At 44.4% G+C, this 23,427-nt stretch overlaps 1 protein-coding gene across 1 annotated transcript; it reads left to right on the top strand.

Moving 5' to 3' along the window:
- The first annotated feature begins 884 nt into the window (after nt 1-884).
- Nucleotides 885-22,600, top strand: LOC306902963 (uncharacterized protein). The gene is made up of 7 exons (XM_079471883.1): nt 885-1,061; nt 2,191-3,319; nt 3,682-3,810; nt 4,915-5,324; nt 8,554-11,204; nt 20,560-20,655; nt 20,888-22,600. Exons 1-6 carry the CDS (start codon nt 995-997, stop codon nt 20,623-20,625), a joined length of 4,452 nt encoding a protein of 1,483 aa, XP_079328009.1. The 5' UTR covers nt 885-994; the 3' UTR covers nt 20,626-20,655; nt 20,888-22,600.
- Nucleotides 22,601-23,427: the final 827 nt, after the last annotated feature.

Genomic DNA, 23,427 nt, shown 5'->3' with positions numbered 1-23,427 from the left:
GTTAGGTTTTCACTATATATTGTCTCAGTTCCCTTTGTCCCTCGTCAGTGCATTGTGCTTTGTACACGTGTTTGCCCTCCCATTGTCTGATCCGTGGATTAGCTGGTTCCTGTGCGAGAATCGTGTTTTGGACTTATTATTTATATTTATTCAGGACCTTCTTTTAGGGATTGGCGATATGGCCTAAAAAATTATCCCGATAATTTCAGGTATTTATTGCGATAACGATAACAATGATGATAATATATACATTTATTATTTTCTTCTGTATAATTGCAGATTATGTTATGTTTAAGTGGTGTTCAGTGACTGTGCGGAAAAATATCAAACACAAACAATTACACAATAATAATTAAAATCAATTACAAGTTTAAAATGTAAATAAAGTTTCTGTATTTATTTATACTCACATGGTGCAACAGTGGCAAAAATAGTGCAAACAGCAAAAGTAACAATCACCAACCATGTCTCTCATGTCTCCCTGACTTGGTCCTCGGAGCTATCGCTTCTGACGGGCACTCCCCCCTGTGAGCACTATAATTGGAGATGGGGTTCTCAAATCAAACCCAATTCTGTCAGTCTCGACACAATATCTCGTTCCCTCCATCAGTGAAAAGAGATTACATACGTAACCAGGAAGTTCTCATTCCTGGTGTCAGGCATGTCCTTTGTGTTTATCATACACATGTATTGTTGTTTTCTGTTGAAAACACCCCCCCAAATAATTGATGTTAATTGAAAACCATAAAGTATACAAAGGTGTCTTTGTGACATCTTTCATCTCATTTCAAAATTCCAGTAAAATAATTAGAGAACCTGTTTCGTTAGAACTAGTGGGTGGGGTTTATAGATGCCAAGTTAGTTTTAGAAGTCAATAATAAGATGGTAAATGCAAATATGAACATTATTCAAAGCAACTGCAGAGGTCTGGCTGCTTTTCTTAAGAAGTTTGTTGTTTTATATTTACATTTGTGTGGTTACACACATTTTAAAGATGTTTCACCTTCTTCACCTTCTATGTGTTGGATTGGCTTTACTCAACAATAGATCAATGCCAACAGGTAAGATATCTACTTTATTCTACATGTCACTGGAGCTGGCTGATCTGTGTAAGAGACAGCATGTAATCGCCAAGAGATGCACGATCTATCAACTACAATAGGAATGCAAAGTATATGAATGCTTACAGAGTTTAAATATATTCATGCATTTCAGCACACATACATTATGTACACAGCATGTACACAGTAAAAAATGGAAGATAATTTGTTTCAAGCACAGATGGAAATAGACAGACAAAAGAATTAGAACAAGCTTTAACGTTCTTCTTTACGAAACCAAACAATATAAAACAACAGTCATAACATCTTACAAGGATTTTTTTATTCCTGACCGCACCCAACCCAAACAGGCACAGACTAAGTGTCTACTTTCTTCTGGTAAATTGACAGAGGATTCAAAACAACAAAAATTATAAAATTACCTATTTTTATAAAAATAATATTTGGTAAAAACATAAAACAATCCAAATCTAGTAGTAGTTAAAATTGTTTAATGCTGCAGTCCGTTTTTTTAAGATAAACACAAAAAAAATCATTGAGCAAGCACACAAGCAATAAGTAATTACTTGCCATAACTCGAGTCGGGAAATTCAAAATAAATGTGTTGTATTTCAACGTTTTTTTGGTGAATCATGGTCTACTTTGAGAAAGGTGGTATGAAATGGTATGAAAATGACATGGCATTCAACTGTAGCCACAAAACTTTAGGTTAAATGCTGCAGGTATTCACAGCTATGCAGATCTTAAGTACAATCGGCATTCTTGATCATAATATATTGCTTTGTAGAATAGTTCAATGACCTGTTAAAATATCATTTTAAAAAACATTAACTTTCATTTTAATCAAATATCATCTAATAAGTTCATATACGTACATTTGTTTCTCCAAGGCAAAGCTCCAAACAAGCCAAAACAAGACTTTAAGTATCACTTTACAGAGAAGACCGGGGTATTGTGGGATATGGCAGTTCATATTTCAAGGTGGACTCACAGACTCTGTGGCCTGCCGTCTAATATAGCAAAGTGATTTAGAGAGTTGGTTTGTGTGCACATGTGAGCATGTATTTGACTTATAGCTTTGACAGCTTTTTGACATTTTTAATAATTCCACTTTATTTTACCTATAAAGGTGAAAGTGCAATGACTACTCCATCAAGAATTATTTCACTCAACAACAAAACAACTGCAACTGCTGTACCAAGAAACAATACTCCAACTACACAAACAACTTCAACGATTCCACCAACAACAACTTATTGTAGTTGTAGTACACCATCCACAACAAATGTAATATCTATATTTCCAAGAACCACTGCACCAACAACTGCACAAAAAAACGATACACCAATTACTGCTAGACCAACAACCACAAATGCTGCACCAACAACCACAACTGATCTACCAACAACCACAACTGCTAACCAAACAACCCCAGAGGCTGCACCCATAATCATAGCTACAACTACTGCACCAAATACTACTACTACTGCACCAACAACTGCAACCACTGCACCTACAACCTCAACCACTGCACTTACAACTGAATCCACTGCACCTAGAACTGCATCCACTGCACCTACAACTGCAACCACTGCACCTACAGCTGCAACCACTGCACCATCAACAACTTCTGAACCAACAACTACAACTACTGCTCTAACAACTACTGCACCAACAACTTCAACTACTGCACCAACAATTACAACTACTGCACCAACATCTGCAAATACTGCACCAACAACTACTTCTGCAACTACTGCACCAACAACTTCCACTACTGCACCAACAACTAAAACTACTGCTCCAACAACTGCACCAACAACTAATACTACTGCTACAACAACTACAACTATTGCACCAACATCAGCAAATACTGCACCAACAACTACTACTTCAACTACTGCACCTACAACTACTACTGCACCAACAACTACCACTTCTGCTCCAACAACTACAACTACTGCTCCAACAACTACCACTTCTGCTCCAAGAACTACAACTACTGCTCCAACAACTACTACTTCAACTACTGCACCTACAAATACTGCACCAACAACTACAATTACTGCTCCAACAACTAAAACTATAACTACTGCACCAATAACTGCAACTACCGCACCAACATCTGAAAATACTGCACCAACAACTACTTCTGCAACTACTGCATCTACAACTGCATCTACTGCACCTATAACTGCAACCATTGCACCATCAACAACTTTAACTTCTCAACCAACAATAGCAAATTCAACTTCTGAGCCATCAATAACAACAACTACAACTACTGCTCCAAAAACTACAACTACTGCACCAACAATTACAACTACAACTACTGCTCCAACAACTGCAACTACTGCACCAACAACTACTACTTCAACTACTGCTTCAACAACTTTAACTACTGCACCAACAACTACTACTTCAACTACTGCTTCAACAACTGCAACTACTGCACCAACAACTTCAACTTCTGAACCATCGACAACAGCAACTTCGACTTCAACTTCTGCACCATCGACAACAGCAACTTTGACTTCTGAACCATCGACAATAGCAACTTCAACTTCTGCACCATCGACAACAGCAACTTCGACTTCAACTTCTGCACCATCGACAACAGCAACTTCTGCACCATCGACAACAGAAACTTCAACTTCTGCACCATCGACAACAGCAACTACGACTTCAACTTCTGCACCATCGATAAAAGCAACTTTTGGAACATCGACAACAGCAACTTCGACTTCAAGTTCAACTTCTGAACCATCGACAACAGCAACTTCGACTTCAACTTCTGAATCATCAACAACAGCAACTTCGACTTCAATTTCTGAACCATCGACAACAGCAACTTCGACTTCAACTTCTGCACCATCGACAACAGCAACTTCGAATTCAGAACCATCAACAACAGCAACTTCAACCTTTGTACCATCGACAACAGCAACTTCGAATTCAGAACCATCAACAACAGCAACTTCAACCTTTGCACCATCGACAACAGCAACTTCGACTTCAATTTCTGAACCATCGACAACAGCAACTTCGACTTCAACTACTAAACCATCGACAACAGCAACTTCGACTTCAACTTCTGAATCATCAACAACAGCAACTTCGACTTCAACCTTTGCACCATCGACAACAGCAACTTCGACTTCAATTTCTGAACCATCGACAACAGCAACTTCGACTTCAACTTCTGCACCAACAACTGCAACTTCTGCACCAACGACAACAGCAACTTCTGCACCCTCGACAACAGCAACTTTTACTTCAACTTCTGCACCAACGACAACAGCAACTTCGACTTTAACTTCTGCACCATCGACAACAGCAACTTCGACTTCAACACCATCGACAACAGCAACTTTGACTTCAACTTTTGCACCAACGACAACAGCAACTTCGACTTTAACTTCTGCACCATCGACAACAGCAACTTCGACTTCAACACCATCGACAACAGCAACTTCGACTTCAACTTCTGCACCATCGACTTCAACACCATCGACAACAGCAACTTCGACTTCAACTTCTGCAGCAACGACAACAGCAACTTCGACTTCAACACCATCGACAACAGCAACTTCAACTTCTGAACCAACAACTGCAACTTCTGCACCAATGACAACAGCAACTTCGACTTCAACTTCTGCACCAACGACAACAGCGACTTCAACTTCTGCACCAACGACAACAGCGACTTCGACTTCAACACCATCGACAACAGCAACTTCGACTTCAACTTCTGAACCAACGACAACAGCGACTTCAACTTCTGAACCCTCGACAACAGCAACTTCTGCACCATCGACAACTTCGACTTCAACTTCTGCACCAACGACAACAGCAACTTCGACTTCAACTTCTGCACCATCGACACCAGCAACTTCTGCACCATCGACAACTTCGACTTCAAGTTCTGCACCAACGACACCAGCAACTTCTGCACCATCGACAACTTCGACTTCAACTTCTGCTCCAACGACAACTGCAACTTCTGCACCATCGACAACTTCGACTTCAACTTCTGCACCAACGACAACTGCAACTTCTGCACCATCGACAACTTCGACTTCAACTTCTGCACCAACGACACCAGCAACTTCTGCACCATCGACAACTTCGACTTCAACTTCTGCACCAACGACAACTGCGACTTCAACTTCTGCACCAACAACTGCAATTTCTGCACCAACGACAACAGCAACTTCTGCACCATCGACAACTGCAACTTCGACTTCTGCACCATCGACAACAGCAGCTTCAACTTCTGCACCAACGACAACAGCAACTTCGACTTCAACTTCTGCACCAACAACTGCAACTTCTGCAACAACGACAACAGCAACTTCTGCACCATCGACAACTGCAACTTCGACTTCAACTTCTGTACCAATGACAACAGCAACTTCGACTTCAGAACCATCGACAACAGCAACTTCGACTTCAACTTCTGCACCATCGACAACAGCAATTTCGACTTCAACTTCTGCACCATCGACAACAGCAACTTCAACTTCTGCACCATCGACAACAGCAGCTTCAACTTCAGAAACATCTACAACTTCAACTTTGACTTCGACTTCTGCACCAACGACAACAGCAACTTCGACTTCTGAACTATCGACAACAGCAACTTCAACTTCAGAACCATCGACAACAGCATCTTCGACTTCTGAACCATCGACAACAGCAACTTCGACTTCGACTTCAGAACCATCGACAACAGCAACTTCGACTTCAACACCATCGACAACAGCAACTTCGACTTTAACTTCTGCACCAACAACTGCAACTTCTGCACCAACGAAAACAGCAATTTCGACTTCTGAACTATCGACAACAGCAACTTCAGAACCATCGACAACAGCAACTTCAACTTCAAAACCATCGACAACAGCAACTTCAACTTCTGCAACATCGATAACAGCAACTTCGACTTCAACTTCTGCACCATCGACAACAGCAACTTCAACTTCTGCACCATCGACAACAGCAACTTCGACTATAACTTCTGCACCATCTACAACTTCAACTTTGACTTCAGAACCATCGACAACAGCAACTTCAACTTCAGAACCATCGACAACAGCAACTTCGACTATAACTTCTGCACCATCTACAACTTCAACTTTGACTTCAGAACCATCGACAACAGCAACTTCAACTTCAGAAACATCGACAACAGCAACTTCGGCTTCGACTTCTCCACCATCTACAACTTTGACTTCAGAACCATCGACAACAGCAATTTCGACTTCAAAACCATCGACAACAGCAACTTCGAATTCTGAACCATCGACAACAGCAGCTTCTGCACCATCGACAACAGCAACTTCGACTTCAACACCATCGACAACATTAACTTCGACTTCAACACCATCGACAACAGCAACTTCGACTTCAACTTCTGCACCAACAACTGCAACTTCTGCACCAACGACAACAGCAACTTCGACTTCAACTTCTGCACCAACGACAACAGCAACTTCGACTTCAACTTCTGCACCATCGACAACAGCAACAGCAACTTCAACTTTCAAACCATCGACAACAGCAACTTCTGCACCATCGACAACAGCAACTTCGACTTCAACTTCTGAACCATCGACAACAGCAACTTCGACTTCAAAACCTTCGACAACAGCAACTTCTTCACCAACGACAACAGCAACATCGACAACAGCAACATCGACAACAGCAACTTCTGCATCAACGACAACAACAACTTCGACTTCAACTTCTGCACCAACGACAACAGCAACTTCGACTTCAACTTCTGCACCAACAACTGCAACTTCTGCAACAACGACAACAGCAACTTCTGCACCATCGACAACTGCAACTTCGACTTCAACTTCTGTACCAACGACAACTGCAACATCGACTTCAGAACCATCGACAACAGCAACTTCGACTTCAACTTCTGCACCATCGACAACAGCAATTTCGACTTCATCTTCTGCACCATCGACAACAGCAACTTCAACTTCTGCACCATCGACAACAGCAGCTTCAACTTCAGAAACATCTACAACTTCAACTTTGACTTCGACTTCTGCACCAACGACAACAGCAACTTCGACTTCTGAACTATCGACAACAGCAACTTCAACTTCAGAACCATCGACAACAGCATCTTCGACTTCTGAACCATCGACAACAGCAACTTCGACTTCGACTTCAGAATCATCGACAACAGCAACTTCGACTTCAACACCATCGACAACAGCAACTTCGACTTTAACTTCTGCACCAACAACTGCAACTTCTGCACCAACGAAAACAGCAATTTCGACTTCTGAACTATCGACAACAGCAACTTCAGAACCATCGACAACAGCAACTTCAACTTCAAAATCATCGACAACAGCAACTTCAACTTCTGCACCATCGATAACAGCAACTTCGACTTCAACTTCTGCACCATCGACAACAGCAACTTCAACTTCTGCACCATCGACAACAGCAACTTCGACTATAACTTCTGCACCATCTACAACTTCAACTTTGACTTCAGAACCATCGACAACAGCAACTTCAACTTCAGAAACATCGACAACAGCAACTTCGGCTTCGACTTCTCCACCATCTACAACTTTGACTTCAGAACCATCGACAACAGCAATTTCGACTTCAAAACCATCGACAACAGCAACTTCGAATTCTGAACCATCGACAACAGCAACTTCTGCACCATCGACAACAGCAACTTCGACTTCAACACCATCGACAACAGCAACTTCGACCTCAACACCATCGACAACAGCAACTTCGACTTCAACTTCTGCACCAACAACTGCAACTTCTGCACCAACGACAACACTAACTTCGACTTCAACTTCTGCACCAACGACAACAGCAACTTCGACTTCAACTTCTGCACCATCGACAACAGCAACAGCAACTTCAACTTTCAAACCATCGACAACAGCAACTTCTGCACCATCGACAACAGCAACTTCGACTTCAACTTCTGAACCATCGACAACAGCAACATCGACAACAGCAACTTCTGCATCAACGACAACAACAACTTCGACTTCAACATCTTCACCAACGACAACAGCAACTTCGACTTCAACTTCAGAACCATCGACAACAGTAACTTCCACTTCAACTTCTGAACCATCGACAAAAGCAACTTCGACTTCTGAACCATCGACAACAGCAACTTCGACTTCTGCACTATCGGCAACTTCGACTTCAGAACCATCGGCAACTTCAACTTCAAAACCATCGACAACAGCAACTTCGACTTATGCACCATCGACAACAGCAAATTCTGCACGATCGACAACAGCAACTTCGACTTCAACTTCAGAACAATCAACAACAGCAACTTCGACTTCGACTTCTGCACCATCGACAACAGCAACTTCGACTTCTGAACCATCGACAACAGCAACTTTGACTTCAACTTCTGAACCAACGACAACAGCAACTTCGACTTCAACTTCTGAACCATCAACAACTTTGACTTCAGAACCATCGACAAAAGCAACTTCAGAACCATCGACATCAGCAACTTCGACTTCAGAACCATCGACAACAGCAACTTCAGAACCATCGACATCAGCAACTTCGACTTCAAGTTCTGAGCCATCAACTACTGCACATACAACTTTAACTACTGCACATACAACTTCTGCACCAACAACTGCAACTTCTGAAACAACGACAAAAGCAACTTCTGCACCATCGACAACAGCAACTTCGACTTCAACTTCTGAACCATCTACAACAGCGACATCGACTTTAACTTCTGAACCATCGACAACAGCAACTTCGACTTCAACCTCTGCACCATCTACAACAGCGACATCGACTTTAACTTCTGAACCATCGACAACAGCAACTTCGACTTCAACTTCTGCACCATCGACAACAGCATCTTCGACTTCAGAACCATTGACAACAGCAACTTCGACTTCAGAACCATCGACAACAGCAACTTCGACTTCTGAACCATCGACAACAGCAACTTCTGCACCATCGACAACAGCAATTTCTGCACCATCGACAACAGCAACTTCGACTTCTGCACCATCTACAACAGCAACTTTAACTTCAGAAACATCGACAACAGCAACTTCGACTTTAACTTCTGCACCATCTACAACTTCAACTTTGACTTCAGAACCATCGACAACAGCAACTTCGACTTCAACACCATCGACAACAGCAACTTCTGCACCATCGACAACAGCAACTTCTGCACCATCGACAACAGCAACTTCAACTTCTGCACCATTGACAACAGCAACTTCAACTTCAGAACCATCGACAACAGCAACTTCGACTATAACTTCTGCACCATCTACAACTTCAACTTTGACTTCAGAACCATCGACAACAGCAACTTCAACTTCAGAACCATCGACAACAGCAACTTTGACTTCAACACCATCGACAATAGCAACTTCAACTTCTGCACCATCGACAACAGCAACTTCGACTTCTGCACCATCGACTACAGCAACTTCGACTTCTGAACCATCGACAACAGCAAATTCTGCACCATCGACATCAACAACTTCGACTTCAGAACCATCCACAACAGCCACTTCAACTTCAGAACCATCGACAACAGCAACTTCGACCTCAACACCATCGACAATAGCAACTTCAACTTCTGCACCATCGACTACAGCAACTTCGACTTCTGAAGCATCGACAACAGCAACTTTTGCACCATCGACAACAGCAACTTCAACTTCAGAACCATCGACAACAGCAAGTTCGACTTCAAAACCATCGACAACAGCAACTTCCACCTCAACTTCTGCACCATCGACAACAGCAACTTCGACTTCTGCACCATCGACAACAGCAGCATCAACTTCAGAACCATCGACAACAGCAACATCGACTTCAACACCATCGACAACAGCAACTTTGACTTCAACTTCTGCACCAACGACAACAGCAACTTCGACTTCAACTTCTGAACCAACAACTGCAACTTCTTCACCATCGAGAACAGCAACTTCGACTTCAGAACCATCGACAACAGTAACTTCGACTTCAACTTCTGAACCCTCGACAACAGCAACTTCGACTTCAACTTCTGAACCCTCGACAACAGCGACTTCAACTTCGATTTCAAAACCATCAACAACAGCAACTTCGACTTCTGAACCATCGACAACAGCAACTTCGACTTCAACTTCTGAACCAACGACAACAGCAACTTCGACTTCAAGTTCTGAACCATCAACAACTTCGGCTTCAAAACCATCGACAACAGCAACTTCTGCACCAACGACAACAGCAACTTCGACTTCAACTTCTGAACCATCGACAAAAGCAACTTCGACTACTGAACCATCTACAACAACGACTTCGACTTCAAAACCATTGACAACAGCAACTTTGACTTCTGCACCATCGACAACAGCAACAGCAACTTCTGAACCATCAACTACTGCACATACAACTTTAACAACTGCCCCATCAACTACTGCATTTACAACTTCAACTACTGCACCAACAACTACTGCACATACAACTTCAACTACTGCACCAACAACTACAGCTACTGGACCAACAACTCTTATTTTACTACCTACCACAACAACTTCTACAATACCTTATTTTGGACAGAAGAGAAAAAAACGAAATGTAGTTTTACTAGAAACCATAGGGCAACCATACAACCTACAACATTCAAGAGCACCAACAAGAATTTCACAAACAGCATCTGTTTCACAAATAATAACTGCTTCACCATTAAAAACCAAAAATATTAAATGGCCAATTTTTCCAACAATTAGTCCTCCCACAGCTATTCCACTAACAACTTCAACCACTCCACCAACAACAACTACTTGTAGTTGTAGTACTCTATCCACAACCATTATTTCAGCAATTCAACACACTTCAACTACTACTTTTAGAACTACTTTACCAGCAACTACTCCATCAATAACCTTTTTAAATACCACTACAACTATTCCATCAACAACTGTTCCACCAACCGCTACAGCTACTCCATCAACAACTGTGCCACCAACCACTATAACTACTCCATCAACAGTTATTCCAGCAACAACTACTACAGTTGTTCATGCATTTCTTAGGATCAAATTATTTGATAACCTGAGCAATCTTCAAATCAAGGAGTATTTGAACAAGGTAATTTTTCTATATATTTGCCTAGTCCTGTCTTCAACTAATCTCTCTCCAGGAAACTGCCCCATAATTTGTGAACATTTGACTCAGAATTCATCATGAGTCTATAAATGAGTGTTTATCAAACTACTTTACGGATGAAAAAACAATTAGACCTAGCCATAACATACGCACATATACATAAGCAAGGAAAATACAGAGCATTGGCTCAGCAGTCCCACCCCAAGCAAATTTGACAAAGTACACCACTTAAGCAGGGCTGCCTGGCCTGGCTGCCCTCCCTTAAATGAAGGCAGGCTTGCAGAGGAAGAGGGAGTGAGTGAGGCATTGTAGGATGCTTATACCCTAACAAAGGTTATGCCCCATAAGATTTAAATTGACCAATTGGTGCTCGAGAAAATATTTACTTGAGCTCAGAGAACTTCTGACTAGCATCAGAGGTGTGAAAGAAGTGAAAAGGTCTTTAAAGGCAAGTTGCTATCTAATAATTTTTCAATGGATGATCTCAGTTGTTACAGGGTCAGTTGTGGCCTGTGGGTTAGAGCGTTGGGCTTGTGATCAGAAGGTTGCTGGTTGAAATCTCAGTGCCAGCAGGTCATGACTGAAGTGCCCTTGAGCAAGGCACCTTACCCCTGATTGCTCTGCAGTAATGTGTCACTGTAAAAAACGACTTGCAAGTCGCTTTGGATAAAAGCCAAATGAATAAATGTAAACGTAAATCTCCGAGCTAGGTCTGGAAATCTTTGAAACATGAAAGCCAACACGATCCAACATTTAGCTATGCCAGACATTACATGGGATAGTGTATTTACATTCCCACACAGCAGCCGCATTTAGTTCCTTTAACAGGAATTTCACAAGTTCGCCCCCGCAAATTCTAGCTGCAGGTAATTAGGATTTATGCGTATTTGGCGTACTGTCTGGGGAGAGGGCTCCGGGCTCTGAGCTCCCGTCCGAGCCCGGAGCGCTCCCCCTTTTACCGGGAAGGGAGCCCAGAGCCCGGACCGAGCCCGAGCCCTGAGCGCCTATCCCCCCCCCCCGGCTTGCAGAGGCAAGGGCGAAAAAGGGGAGAGGAGTCGGGGTGCTGGTGGGATGTGAAATCGGACGAGATGATTGAGGTGAGGAGCTTCTCTATATTTATATGTGTTCAGCTGACGCTGGTTGGATAATTAGTCTGATTAGCGATTATGTGCTCGGTGTGCGGTAATTTGCCAGGGCTACTCCCGAACTTTGTTTATTAAACATCATTTCACGAGTTCGCCCCCGCAAATTCTGGCTGCAGGTTATTAGGATTTGTGCGTATTTGGCGTACTGTCCGGGGAGAGGGCTCCGGGCTCTGAGCTCCCGTCCGAGCCCGGAGCGCTCCCCCTTTTACCGGGAAGGGAGCCCAGAGCCCGGACCGAGCCCGAGCCCTGAGCGCCTATCCCCCCAAAAGTTGCGGACGGCGCCGGACAGTGCACGATGCTGGGCCCTGATGACCCCCAACAGATGCAGAAATCCGGTGGAGTGCCCTGTAGTGTGAGATTCCTGTAGTGCTGAATGCGCTGGTTCCTGAGGCTGTTGTCACTGCATGCGCTTTGCGCTGGCTCCTGGGGCTGGTGCTATGGTGAGGCCAGTACCCTTGAGCGACCAATGCGTGTTGATGACTTGGGCCCTTGTGCGACCAATGCGCGATGTGTGACCAATGCACATAGATGACTTGGGCCCTTGTGCGACCAATGCGCGTTGCGTGACCAATGCATGAGTGTGACTAGGACCCTTGTGCGACCATTGCGCGTTGCGTGACCAATGCACGTAGGTGGCTTGGGCCCTTGTGCGACCAATGCGCGTTGCGTGACCAATGCACGAGTGTGGCTGGGAACCTTGTGCGGCCAATGCGTGTTGCGTGACCAATGCAAGTTGTGTGACTGGGAACCTAATGCAACCCGTGCGCAATGTGTGGCCAATGGTGTGTGGTGCTGGACGGAGCGAGCTGCCGAATGGCGGAGGGGAGGGTGCTTGGGGGGTGAGCCCTGGGCGGAATGCCTATGTGAGTTGGCTGACGAGGGTTCGTATGGATTCTCTGATGTGTGCGTGATCCGACCGGATGTAAGTTTTGAAGGCCTCGGAAGACCAGCGCCCGAGTGCCTGGATTTGGGGTTGCGAGAGTCCCGTTTGGGCGGCGGTGGTGGCGGCGCCTATCCGGAAGGAGTGGGTGGAGAACTGGCCTGCGCCTACGCCTGATAGTTGAAGGACGGCTCTGAGGTGTTTCTGAAAACTAAATCTGGTGAAGGGGCGGTTGAAATTGTCGGCGAAAAGGGGTTCGAGGGGAGAGCGGATCTGGGAGCGCCTGAGGCGTAGATAGGCCAGGAGGGTCTGGTAGGGTTGAATGGGTGACGGGAGGTTGAATATGTAAATGTGGTGGCCCTCCTTTGCTTGATCGGATTTGCTTTGTTTTATAAGGAATGAGATAGTGTCGTTGTCTAGCACTGTGAGGTCTGAAAAGGTGGGGTGGATATTATGGTTGGAAATGGAGGAGCTGAGAAATTCTGAGCCGCGTAGGAAGCCAAAAAAAACCAGGATAAACATTGCGTCTAGTGTGCGTGCTATATGGGTTGAGAGGTAGCCTTTGCGGAGAGTTGTGATGCACTTGGTGAGAATTTCGAGTGTGAGGGGTTTCCTGGCGTCTGGGGTGGTGGGGTGTGTTCTATGGATGCTTTTAATCAGTAAAGCGAGCTGGGGGGCATTTATGGCGGGGGAGGGCAGGTCGAATATCAATTTGTGGAAGAATTGAATTCCACTTAAATAGCCCTTAATAGAGGTGATTTGGAGATTTTTGTTAATATTGAGGTGGGATACGAAGGAGGATACGGTGAGGAGGGAGAAATCTGGAAACGGAAGATTGTATGAATTGTGAAAGAGTTTGAAGCATTTCCAAGCCGTAAGGTAAGACTGCAGGGTCCTGGGAGACACAGTCTGGAGGATGCTGTTGAGGGTGGAGTCTAGGAGGGATCTCAGAGGGTGGTTCATGGGAATATTAATTCCGAATAAGGAGGCACTGGTGTGGGTACCGGGTCCGCGGAAGGCGCCGGCCGTCTGAATTTCTGCAATGAGAAGCGGGAAAGGGAGTCAGCCATTTGTTTTTTTGCCCCGGGTACGTGTGTAGCGCTAATGATGAACTGAGCGCACGCGGAAATCCAAACTAGCCTTCTTACGGGCGGGGTGAGCGCTGAGGAATTGGAACGCCCCTTGTTAATGCAGTATACTGTCGCCTCGTTATCGCAATGTACTGTGATGCTGGCCGATGACCATTCTCCTCCCCATAAGTATGCGGCGACGACTAAGGGGTATAATTCGAAGAGCGCAGAGGATTGGAGATGTTGGGGTAGGTCTGTGAGTTGAGTGGGCCATGTCAATGCGAACCAGCGCCCTCGGTGATAACCTCCGAAGCCGACTGATGGAGCGGCATCTGTATAGAGCTGGGTATCGATAGGATGGGAAATCGCTTTGTTGTAGAAAAAAGACATGCCCTTCCATTGGGCTAGGAAGGATATCCACAGGTTGAGTTCGTTTGTGCATGGTTGATCTAATAAAATCTGATCCTCTAACGCTTGGACGGAGGAGGCGAGTTTGAGTAGATGGGAGACGAAGGGGCGACCCTGCGGGATAGTGCGCATGGCGAAGTTTAGGTGGCCGAGCGCAGAGAGGAGCTCGCGTTTTGAGCATTTTGGGTTATTTCGGAGATGCGTGGCGATTAGGGTTATGCGGTCGATTTTTTTCTTTAGGGAGGGAGGCTTGGAACTTAACTGAGTCTAGTTTAATGCCCAGGAATTCGAAACTGGTGTCGGGACCCGCGGTTTTGTCCTGGGCGAGGGGGACTCCTAGGTCGGAGAAGACCTTTTGGAAGGTTATCAGGTGCGCGGCGGGAATGGCGTTGGGAGGCGAAACTATCAGAAAATCGTCTAATAGGTGGATGATGTAGGGGATCGAGTAGTTGTTCAGGAGAATCCAGCAAATTGCTTCTGATAGGGTATCAAATATCTTGGGGCTGCTTCTACAGCCGAAGGTGAGGCGGACGGAGAAGTACAATTTTTCGCGCAAGTATATGCCGAATAAGTGCAAGAAGTCTGGGTGGATCAGCATAACTTTGAAGGCGGACGTAATGTCTACTTTCGCCAACCAGGCTCCGCGGCCTGCTTTTTTAATGAGAGTTATTGCTTGGTCGACGTCGTGGTAATTCATAGAAAATTCTTCGGGCGGGATGAGGCTGTTTATGCCAGAGAATTTCCGGGTTGCTATGCCGATTGGGCTGACGCGGTACCGATTGAACGGGGGTAGCGTGTAAGGACCGATCATAAATTTTGAGTTGACCTCCTTTAAGACCAGACTGTCGACAGTGTCCGGCTCGGCGAGCGCAGATTGGAGATTAGGGCATATGTTATTGAATTGAAGAGGGGTTCCAACGCCTGGGTCGAAGCCGTGCATGAGGCCTGAGCGCAAGTATTCTGTAAATGTGGGGTCTGTGTGGTGGCGCAGATCTACTGAAAGGCGGAGCACATTAACAGACGACAATGAATTGTGTTTGGAGTTTTTATTGTCAGATTTAAAGACAGGACAAATAAGGCGGGTGTGCGCGCCGCCGCAAAAGCTGCAAACATGGAGGAAACGGCAGCGCTGTCTAACACATCTATTGGAGTTGAAGGATAAACAGACACTGGTGTTTGGATGTTGGGCAGGAATACGGCGAAGGGAAGCTGGAGCTGAGGATTGATGGTGCGGGACGTAGCTTGTTGATTTGGGATGGGTGTTCGCGGAACGCGAAGGGGAGGGAGGGTGGACTAAGGGGCACGCATTAGTGACGTGGGAGGATGATCTGCACACCGCGCAGGAGATATTGGGGCAGTTTAGAAAAACGCGGTTGTGCAGGTCTGTATCCAGTGCTCCCCAGTACGGGCACTGGTTCCAATGAGCTACGCGGAATGAGCATTTGGCTGAGAACAACTTATGGTATGTGTAGAAATGGGAAACTCCGTGAGAAAGCGCGAGCTCCGCGATTATAGAGAGGTAATCGCTGAGCTCGCGTCTCCTGTGTGGCTGAGCTGAGCATATGACCTCGGTGAAGCGATTGAAGGCGATTGTGAATTCGGTGAACGAGAGTATACAGGATGAGTGTTGTGCTGGGTTTTTGAGTGTGACTGAGAACGGACTGCAGTCGATTAAACAAAAGGGGAGGGGGCGTGGGCGGGTGGGAAGAGGCGTACGCATGCACCGCCGTGGGGAGGATGGGAATAGGGGGGGGTTAGGGAGGGAAGTGTAGAGGGAAACCTGGCCCTGCTCTGTCAGCTGCGGCGGCCTCATGGGGTTGCTGACCGCCGGGGCTGCTGACCATGGACGATCAGGTTGGTCTGGGGGGGCGTGGCCTCTTTGGCTGGCGCGCGGAGGTGGACTCGCGTGGGCTGGGCGTCTTGTGGATGGTGCGAGGTCGCCGCTAGGTGAGGAGTCGTTCGAGTCATCCTCCCGGACTTGGCTTCTGCGTGCTGGAGTGGTGCGGCGTCTCTTCCTGGCGGGTGGTGGGCTTGGAGCCACCTCCGGGCGGGGATAAGGATGTTTCCGGGAGCGGCTGGCTATGTTTGATGAGGTACTTTGCCGGCCGGTCCGCGCCTCGGGCTGTCAGAGATGAGTAGGTTGTACAACTCAGGTTTTTTGAGTCTCCTGGCATACTGGATGTTAGCGTCTTCTAGAGCTCGTTTAAGCGCGGGGATCGTCCATTTCTCTATGGGCGGGATTAAGCGAGATGCTGGAGAATGGGATGACGCTGTAGAAGACCCGGAAGACCTGGGAAGGGAAGGCGTCCTGGTCGTTTTGCTTCTTGGGGTGCTGGCTGCCTCGCGGAATGGAGGACGGCCGCGAGGTGTAGAAGTAGACGGTTTCTCTGTCGAGGGCCGGGTGGAGTTTGCTTTCGGTTTGGTTTTGCGCTTCCGGGTAGTGCTCGGATTTTTGTTTGGGCTCCGCTTTTTTGCTCGCTTGAGGAGTCTTCGCCTGACGTTTCTGGGGCAGGGGTAACATTGGAGGTAAAGGAAGGTAATTTCCTGGACTCTGCCATGGTTTCCGCTGCGGATCGATGCGAAATCGGACGAGATGATTGAGGTGAGGAGCTTCTCTATATTTATATGTGTTCAGCTGACGCTGGTTGGATAATTAGTCTGATTAGTGATTATGTGCTCGGTGTGCGGTAATTTGCCAGGGCTACTCCCGAACTTTGTTTATTAAACATCATGTCTCAGGTTAGGTATGTGACCTGGGGACTGCTGTAAAAATGTTGCATTTTCCATATGCACATCAGGATTTGTAAAATAAAAATTACTTTGTGTCAAAAGGTTAGCAGGGTACGGTCATACCAGATCATGCGTACGTGCTCTTTCACTGCTATAAGTGAAATAATGAGGTACAGAATTATTATTATATAAGCTGCTGAAGCAAGTTAGGAGACTTGCTACTGCCAATACATCCACAACATGCTGCTGTGTGCACATAAGGAATGCTGGTAGTGCACATATAACATATGAATAAACCCCATGCTTATGTGGTACCTGTAGCAGTTCTATACCGGTAGAGCTGGGGAAGGAGGAGGGTTCTGAAACACGCTGCACTGCTGCAACAATCACTAGCCGAGATTTTAATTTAGAGCAGCAATCTGATTGGTTGCTGGTACGGAGTAACCAATCACTTTGCGGTGTTGTTGTTTTTATGTCGATAGGTTAGAAATAGGAGTGCGCCATCTAGAGTTTAATTGCGGAACTAGTCTTAGGTATATCAAATATATATTACACATAAATACTTTATTAGGTATATTAATATATTAACTATACTGTCTGAAATGGTACTACATTCACAATAATATAATGCTTAACTAACACATTTATGAAAATGATCTAAAGGTGTGACGATGTGTAGGGGGAGAACTTACAGTGGGGCAAAAACGTATTTATTCAGACCCCCTCTCTGTCTTGAGTCCAGTAATTAATTCACCAAGCTGGAGCCCCATCAATGTCCAGTGGTGGTGGCAGCTCTCGAGCCTCAGCGTTGGGGTCAGCCCCCGGGTGGACCGGTTTGAGGAGGGAAACATGACAGGATGGAGAGATATGATAGTTAGCAGGAACCTCTAATTGGCATGTGACCTCATTTATTCTTTTTAGAATCTTGAATGGACCAACATACCTTGGACTGGGCTTCCTGCTGGGTAGCCGCAGCTTGAGGTCCCTGGTAGAAAGCCAGACCCTCTGTCTTGGTTGGTAGGGAGGATGTGGGCGACGTCGTCTGTTGGCCTGGAGTTCTTGTACTCTCACAGCTCTCTGAAGCTGGACGTGTGCGCTGTCCCACACCCTCTCACTACGCTGAATCCAATCATAAACTTTAGGGAGAGATGAGGGTTCGCCAGACCATGGGAACAAAGGAGGTTGATACCCATCGAGGGCCACCAGAATGAGTTTTTCCGGAAGTGAAGAGTGCGTGATATACCTGGATGGCCAGAGCTGACAGAAGTGTGGACCCATTGCGTTACTCTGTGACGTAGATTTTGTGGAATATACAGTTTGTCAAGAGGGCAGTTGTCAGGTGCGGGCTCTTTTAATTGTTTTCTTTGTATCTCCTCCATTATGTCCCAGGTGACTGGAGCGATGACAACAGAAGGTGGGAAAATGCATTCTGGTGTGAGGCTTTCAGTTGGAAGGTTGTACCGCCTAGATAGGGCATCTGCCTTGCCATTATTACTACCTGGTCAATACATCACTGTAAACTGGAACCATGTGAAAAACAGGGACCAGCGAGCCTGCCGTGGGTTGAGTCGTTTTGCACTCTTGATCTATTCTAGATTCTTGTGGTCAGTTATTACTTGAAAGGGGTGGATTGCTCCCTCGAGCCAGTGTCTCCACTCCTCGAGGCCTGCTTTCATGGATAAAAATTCTTTGTTCCCCACATCATGATTCCTTTCTGCTGATGTTAACTTTCTTGAGAAGAATGCGCACATTTAAATTTAAATATGGTCAATGTAATCTATTACATACTGATTCAGAAGGTCTCGGAAGATCTAATTTATGAACGACTGGAAAACAGCTGGACAGTTGGCAAGTCCATATGGCATAACCTGGTACTCATAGTGCCCTTTTGACCTCTGTCATTGCCAACAAAGGGTATTTAACAAAGTATTGAGATGAACTTTTGTTATTGACCAAATACTTTTTTTCCACCATAATTTGCAAATAAGTTCTTAAAAAAATCCAGAACAATCACATTGTCTGATTTTTTATTCTTATTCTGTCTTTCATAGTTGAAGTGTACATATGATTAAAATTACAGGCCTCTCTCATCTTTTTAAGTGGGAGAACTTGCACAATTGTGTCATGAACTGTGTAGGGAAGAACCCAAGTGCAGGCAGACACGGGGATAACTGGGTTACAATAAGATTTTAATAATAAACACAAAACAAAAAACCCACGAGGGAGTAAAACAGGACAAGATAAACAATAGTTATAAACAGGACACGGACTAACTAAACTAGGAACATAAACACTAAGGACAAGACTAAACTAACTCCCCAAAACACAATGTAACAAGAACTAGCGACACGATGCAGAAATAATCCAAGACATACAAAGAATACAAAGAATACAAAATACAAAATACAATGAACGAGCACAGGACAATGAACACGAGGATGTTTTAAAGGGAGACAGACAAAGGATAATTAACAAGGGGCAGGTTCGGGTACTGAAACACTCAGGGAAGGTTAACGAGACAAAAGGGCGGGAAACACTGACGAGACACAAGAAAGCACATGGCAAGTCAGTATCAAAACAAAGCCATGTCTTTCTCACACAAAACCTAAGGCTATGCCATGACTCCGCTGCAAGACCAAGAATAAACATGACATGATAGCGGAATCATGACAAATTTATGGCTGACTAAATACTTTTTTGCCCCACTGTATATGCGCGTCAGGTTTGGTCGATAAAACCCTTCCTCAGAGGAAACACCTGTGTATTGAGATGTCCTTAAAGATGGCTGAGCTTGATCAGTCATAGGAAGGAGTGAGGGGGCATATTGAGAAGCAACCTATATATACCCCATCACTCATTGCAAAGTCTCGTGTGTGTTTGTACTGCATTTCTGGGTAATCACTTCTTGTTGGATTTCCCTGTTTTGACCATTAGAAAATGTGTCATGTGAACTTCTGATGCCTGCCCTGAACATTACCTGTTATTTTGTCAATGTCTGTTTGCTGCCTAACCTGACCAGTGCCAGACACCTGATATAGTGAGAAATGTATTATATTTTGTAAACTTAACGCTGTATAAATCCTTATAAACACTTCTCATTTTAGTTTATCAAGCACATTGAAAATCTGTTTAACGGGAAAATCAAGATCACTGTAAAGAGCCTTGCTTAATGGACAACTCAGACAGCCAAATTTATTAATGTAAGTACAAATCCTATCTACCTAAATCTATTTACATTTGACAAAAACTATTGCCATTCTCAGCAATGTGCGTGGATTGAAAAAATCCTTAGATCTTAGTATCTCTGACCAACAATTTGATGAATGTTTCTTCTGATAAACATTTCTAGTAAATGTAATGTCATACTATTACTTTCTAGCATACCAGTCTTAATCATTTCATTCATTCTCCAAACTCTCTTGTCCTCTGCAGGGTCACGGAAGGACTGGAGCCTATCCCAGCATCTGGACTATAGCATAGCAGATTTATTGCTATTAACAATATTACTCTCAACACTAAAATGCTAAGTAACTTAACAAAAATGTTTACTTTGAAAAAATTTCTGGTATGAGGTGAAAAGCCAACAGCTTGTACTGTTAATGTTTAAAATCTTGAGGTGACTGTTTGAAAAGGAAAGTAATGTTGAACAATGTTTAAGAGAATAAAATGTTCATGATGGGGAAAGTGTGTGTAGTGTAACCAACGAGACACTAGAGGGCACTCCCGGGCAGTAAGATATAGAAGGATGTATAGCGAGGAATTGGAATAAAGGATTGTTCATGTTACTGAGCTGTGTGCGTATCTTGATGTTTCACCTCAGAGTTAAGGATATAACCATCTGTTACATGGTGTCAGAAGTGGTTTTCACATCCCGAAAAGACTGAAATAAGGAATGGAGGGAGAAAAGAATGCGATGTTGCACACGGACTGCAGAAAAAAAAAATCGAAACCGTGCAAGAGTGCAAATGAGGACTGGCCTGTGAAAATAAAATAAAAGGAACAATTGGAGCAGCGCCCGAGATTAAGAGTGAGTGAACACAGTTAAAATATGGATCAGATATTTTCGCTGACACCTCCGGGAAGTTTCAATTTCAACGAGCCCAGTTCATGGCCACAGTGGATGCGCCGCTTTGAACGATTCAGAGTAGCATCGGGCCTTGCAGAAAAACCCTCCGCCTACCAGGTAAACTCTCTTCTTTATATTATGGGGGAGAAAAGTGACGATATATTAAATACTTTACCCCTAAGTGAGGAAGAGAAAAAGAGTTATGAAGAAGTCAAGAAGGCTTTGAGTGAGCACTTTATCGGCAGACATAACATTTTCGAGAGAGCAAAATTCAACAGCAGATTTCAACAGCCTGGCAAATCAGCAGAGAGTTTTATAACGGACGTGTATAAGCTCGTGGAACACTGCAGATATGGCGATCTCCATGAGGAAATGATCAGAGACCGTATTGTAGTGGGCATAAGAGATGCAAAGCTTTCCGAAAGACTGCAACTAGATCCAAATTTGACATTGGATAAAACGATACTTCAAGTCAGAGAAAATGAGGAAATAAAACGTCAGCAGCCAATAATAAGCCGAGAAAAGTCTGAAGTGAAAGAAGTGAACGTTGATGCAGTCGTGACAAAGAGAACATCTAAAGCAAGGATGACATCGCAGAAAGCAGAGGGGACAGCTCAGAGAACACACAGTTTTTATGATGCATATAAAATAAGACAGATGGATTCATGCAAGAGATGCGGGAAAAGTCCACAGCACCCATGGAAAGCCTGTCCAGCCAGAGAGTCGGAATGTAGAAAATGTAGAAAGAATGGATTTATAATCTGAATTAGCATAGGATGACCTGCTGTCAAGAAAAGGGCAGAATAATCCCTTCAGTAGAGTCAGGAATAACCAGGCAGTCTACCCTGGTTTCCAGTTTAGGAAATAAAATTGAAAGTTATGTTATTGATGTGTTGTTGCGATGTTTGTTCCCTGAGAAAAGAAAATGTGCAACTATAAGTATACGGAATGATAATAAGTGATATTGAGACTAAAAGGGGGGGATGTAGTGTAACCAACGAGACACTAGAGGGCACTCCTGTGCAGTAAGATATAGAAGGATGTATAGCGAGGAATTGGAATAAAGGATTGTTCATGTTACTGAGCTGTGTGCGTGTCTTGATGTTTCACCTCAGAGTTAAGGATATAACCATCTGTTACAGTGTGTATCACTGATTTTCAAATGTTCTTTTCTAAGAAAATTCTTTGAAGACAGCCCTCTGTTTTCTTTGTACTATTTGCTGTCCTGTCATGAACCGATGTAATGGAGAAACCGTTTAGACAACATCATAGAACAAAACATTGCATAACTTTGCAATGAGTTCATTCAAACAATTTGACAGCATTCAACAAGAAATATAAAAAAAGATGTGTTTTTATTTTCAACAGCTGAGTGCTGGATTCCTAGTGCACATGTGGCATTGTCAAGGTAACATATGGCCAGTCATTCCCTTAGTGAAGGGAGTTTCAACGCATACACGAGAGACAGTTATACCCTGAGTGAGAGTTCAAAGGCTCAGTCCTTCAAAGGGCTTCATCCAGCGGGCAGCTAGTTTTTATGCAAGATGGCGGCAAGTCCGGCTGTGCGTGCTGGAGGAGCTGGAAGCTCAAGTAGAAAACTGGGATTTATGTGTATAAAACTACTGATGGCAGAGTGATCATTGAGGATGAACTTTTAAACTTTATTGTCATTAAAATGAGAACACTGGCCCATGACGAAATAGTTTGCTGATGATAAACAATTTCTCCTCTGAATGGATTGAAGAGTCAAAGCGGCTGCTGTTTGAAAAGTGCCCGTCTTCAATGCACTGCATAAAGCACAAAGGGTCTCAGAAAGACATCTAAAACATAAAAGATTGCCTGAGAGTGCTTAATGAGTGCGGAGCTGGAAATATTTCCAGATTTGTATCTGGATGAGCTCCCTACT

This window comes from Barbatula barbatula, assembly GCF_947034865.1.
Source record: "Barbatula barbatula genome assembly, chromosome: 13".
Taxonomy (NCBI): Eukaryota; Metazoa; Chordata; class Actinopteri; order Cypriniformes; family Nemacheilidae; genus Barbatula; species Barbatula barbatula.
The sequence above is the reverse complement of the archived record's forward strand: the minus strand, read 5'-3'. Positions and strand labels throughout refer to the sequence as shown.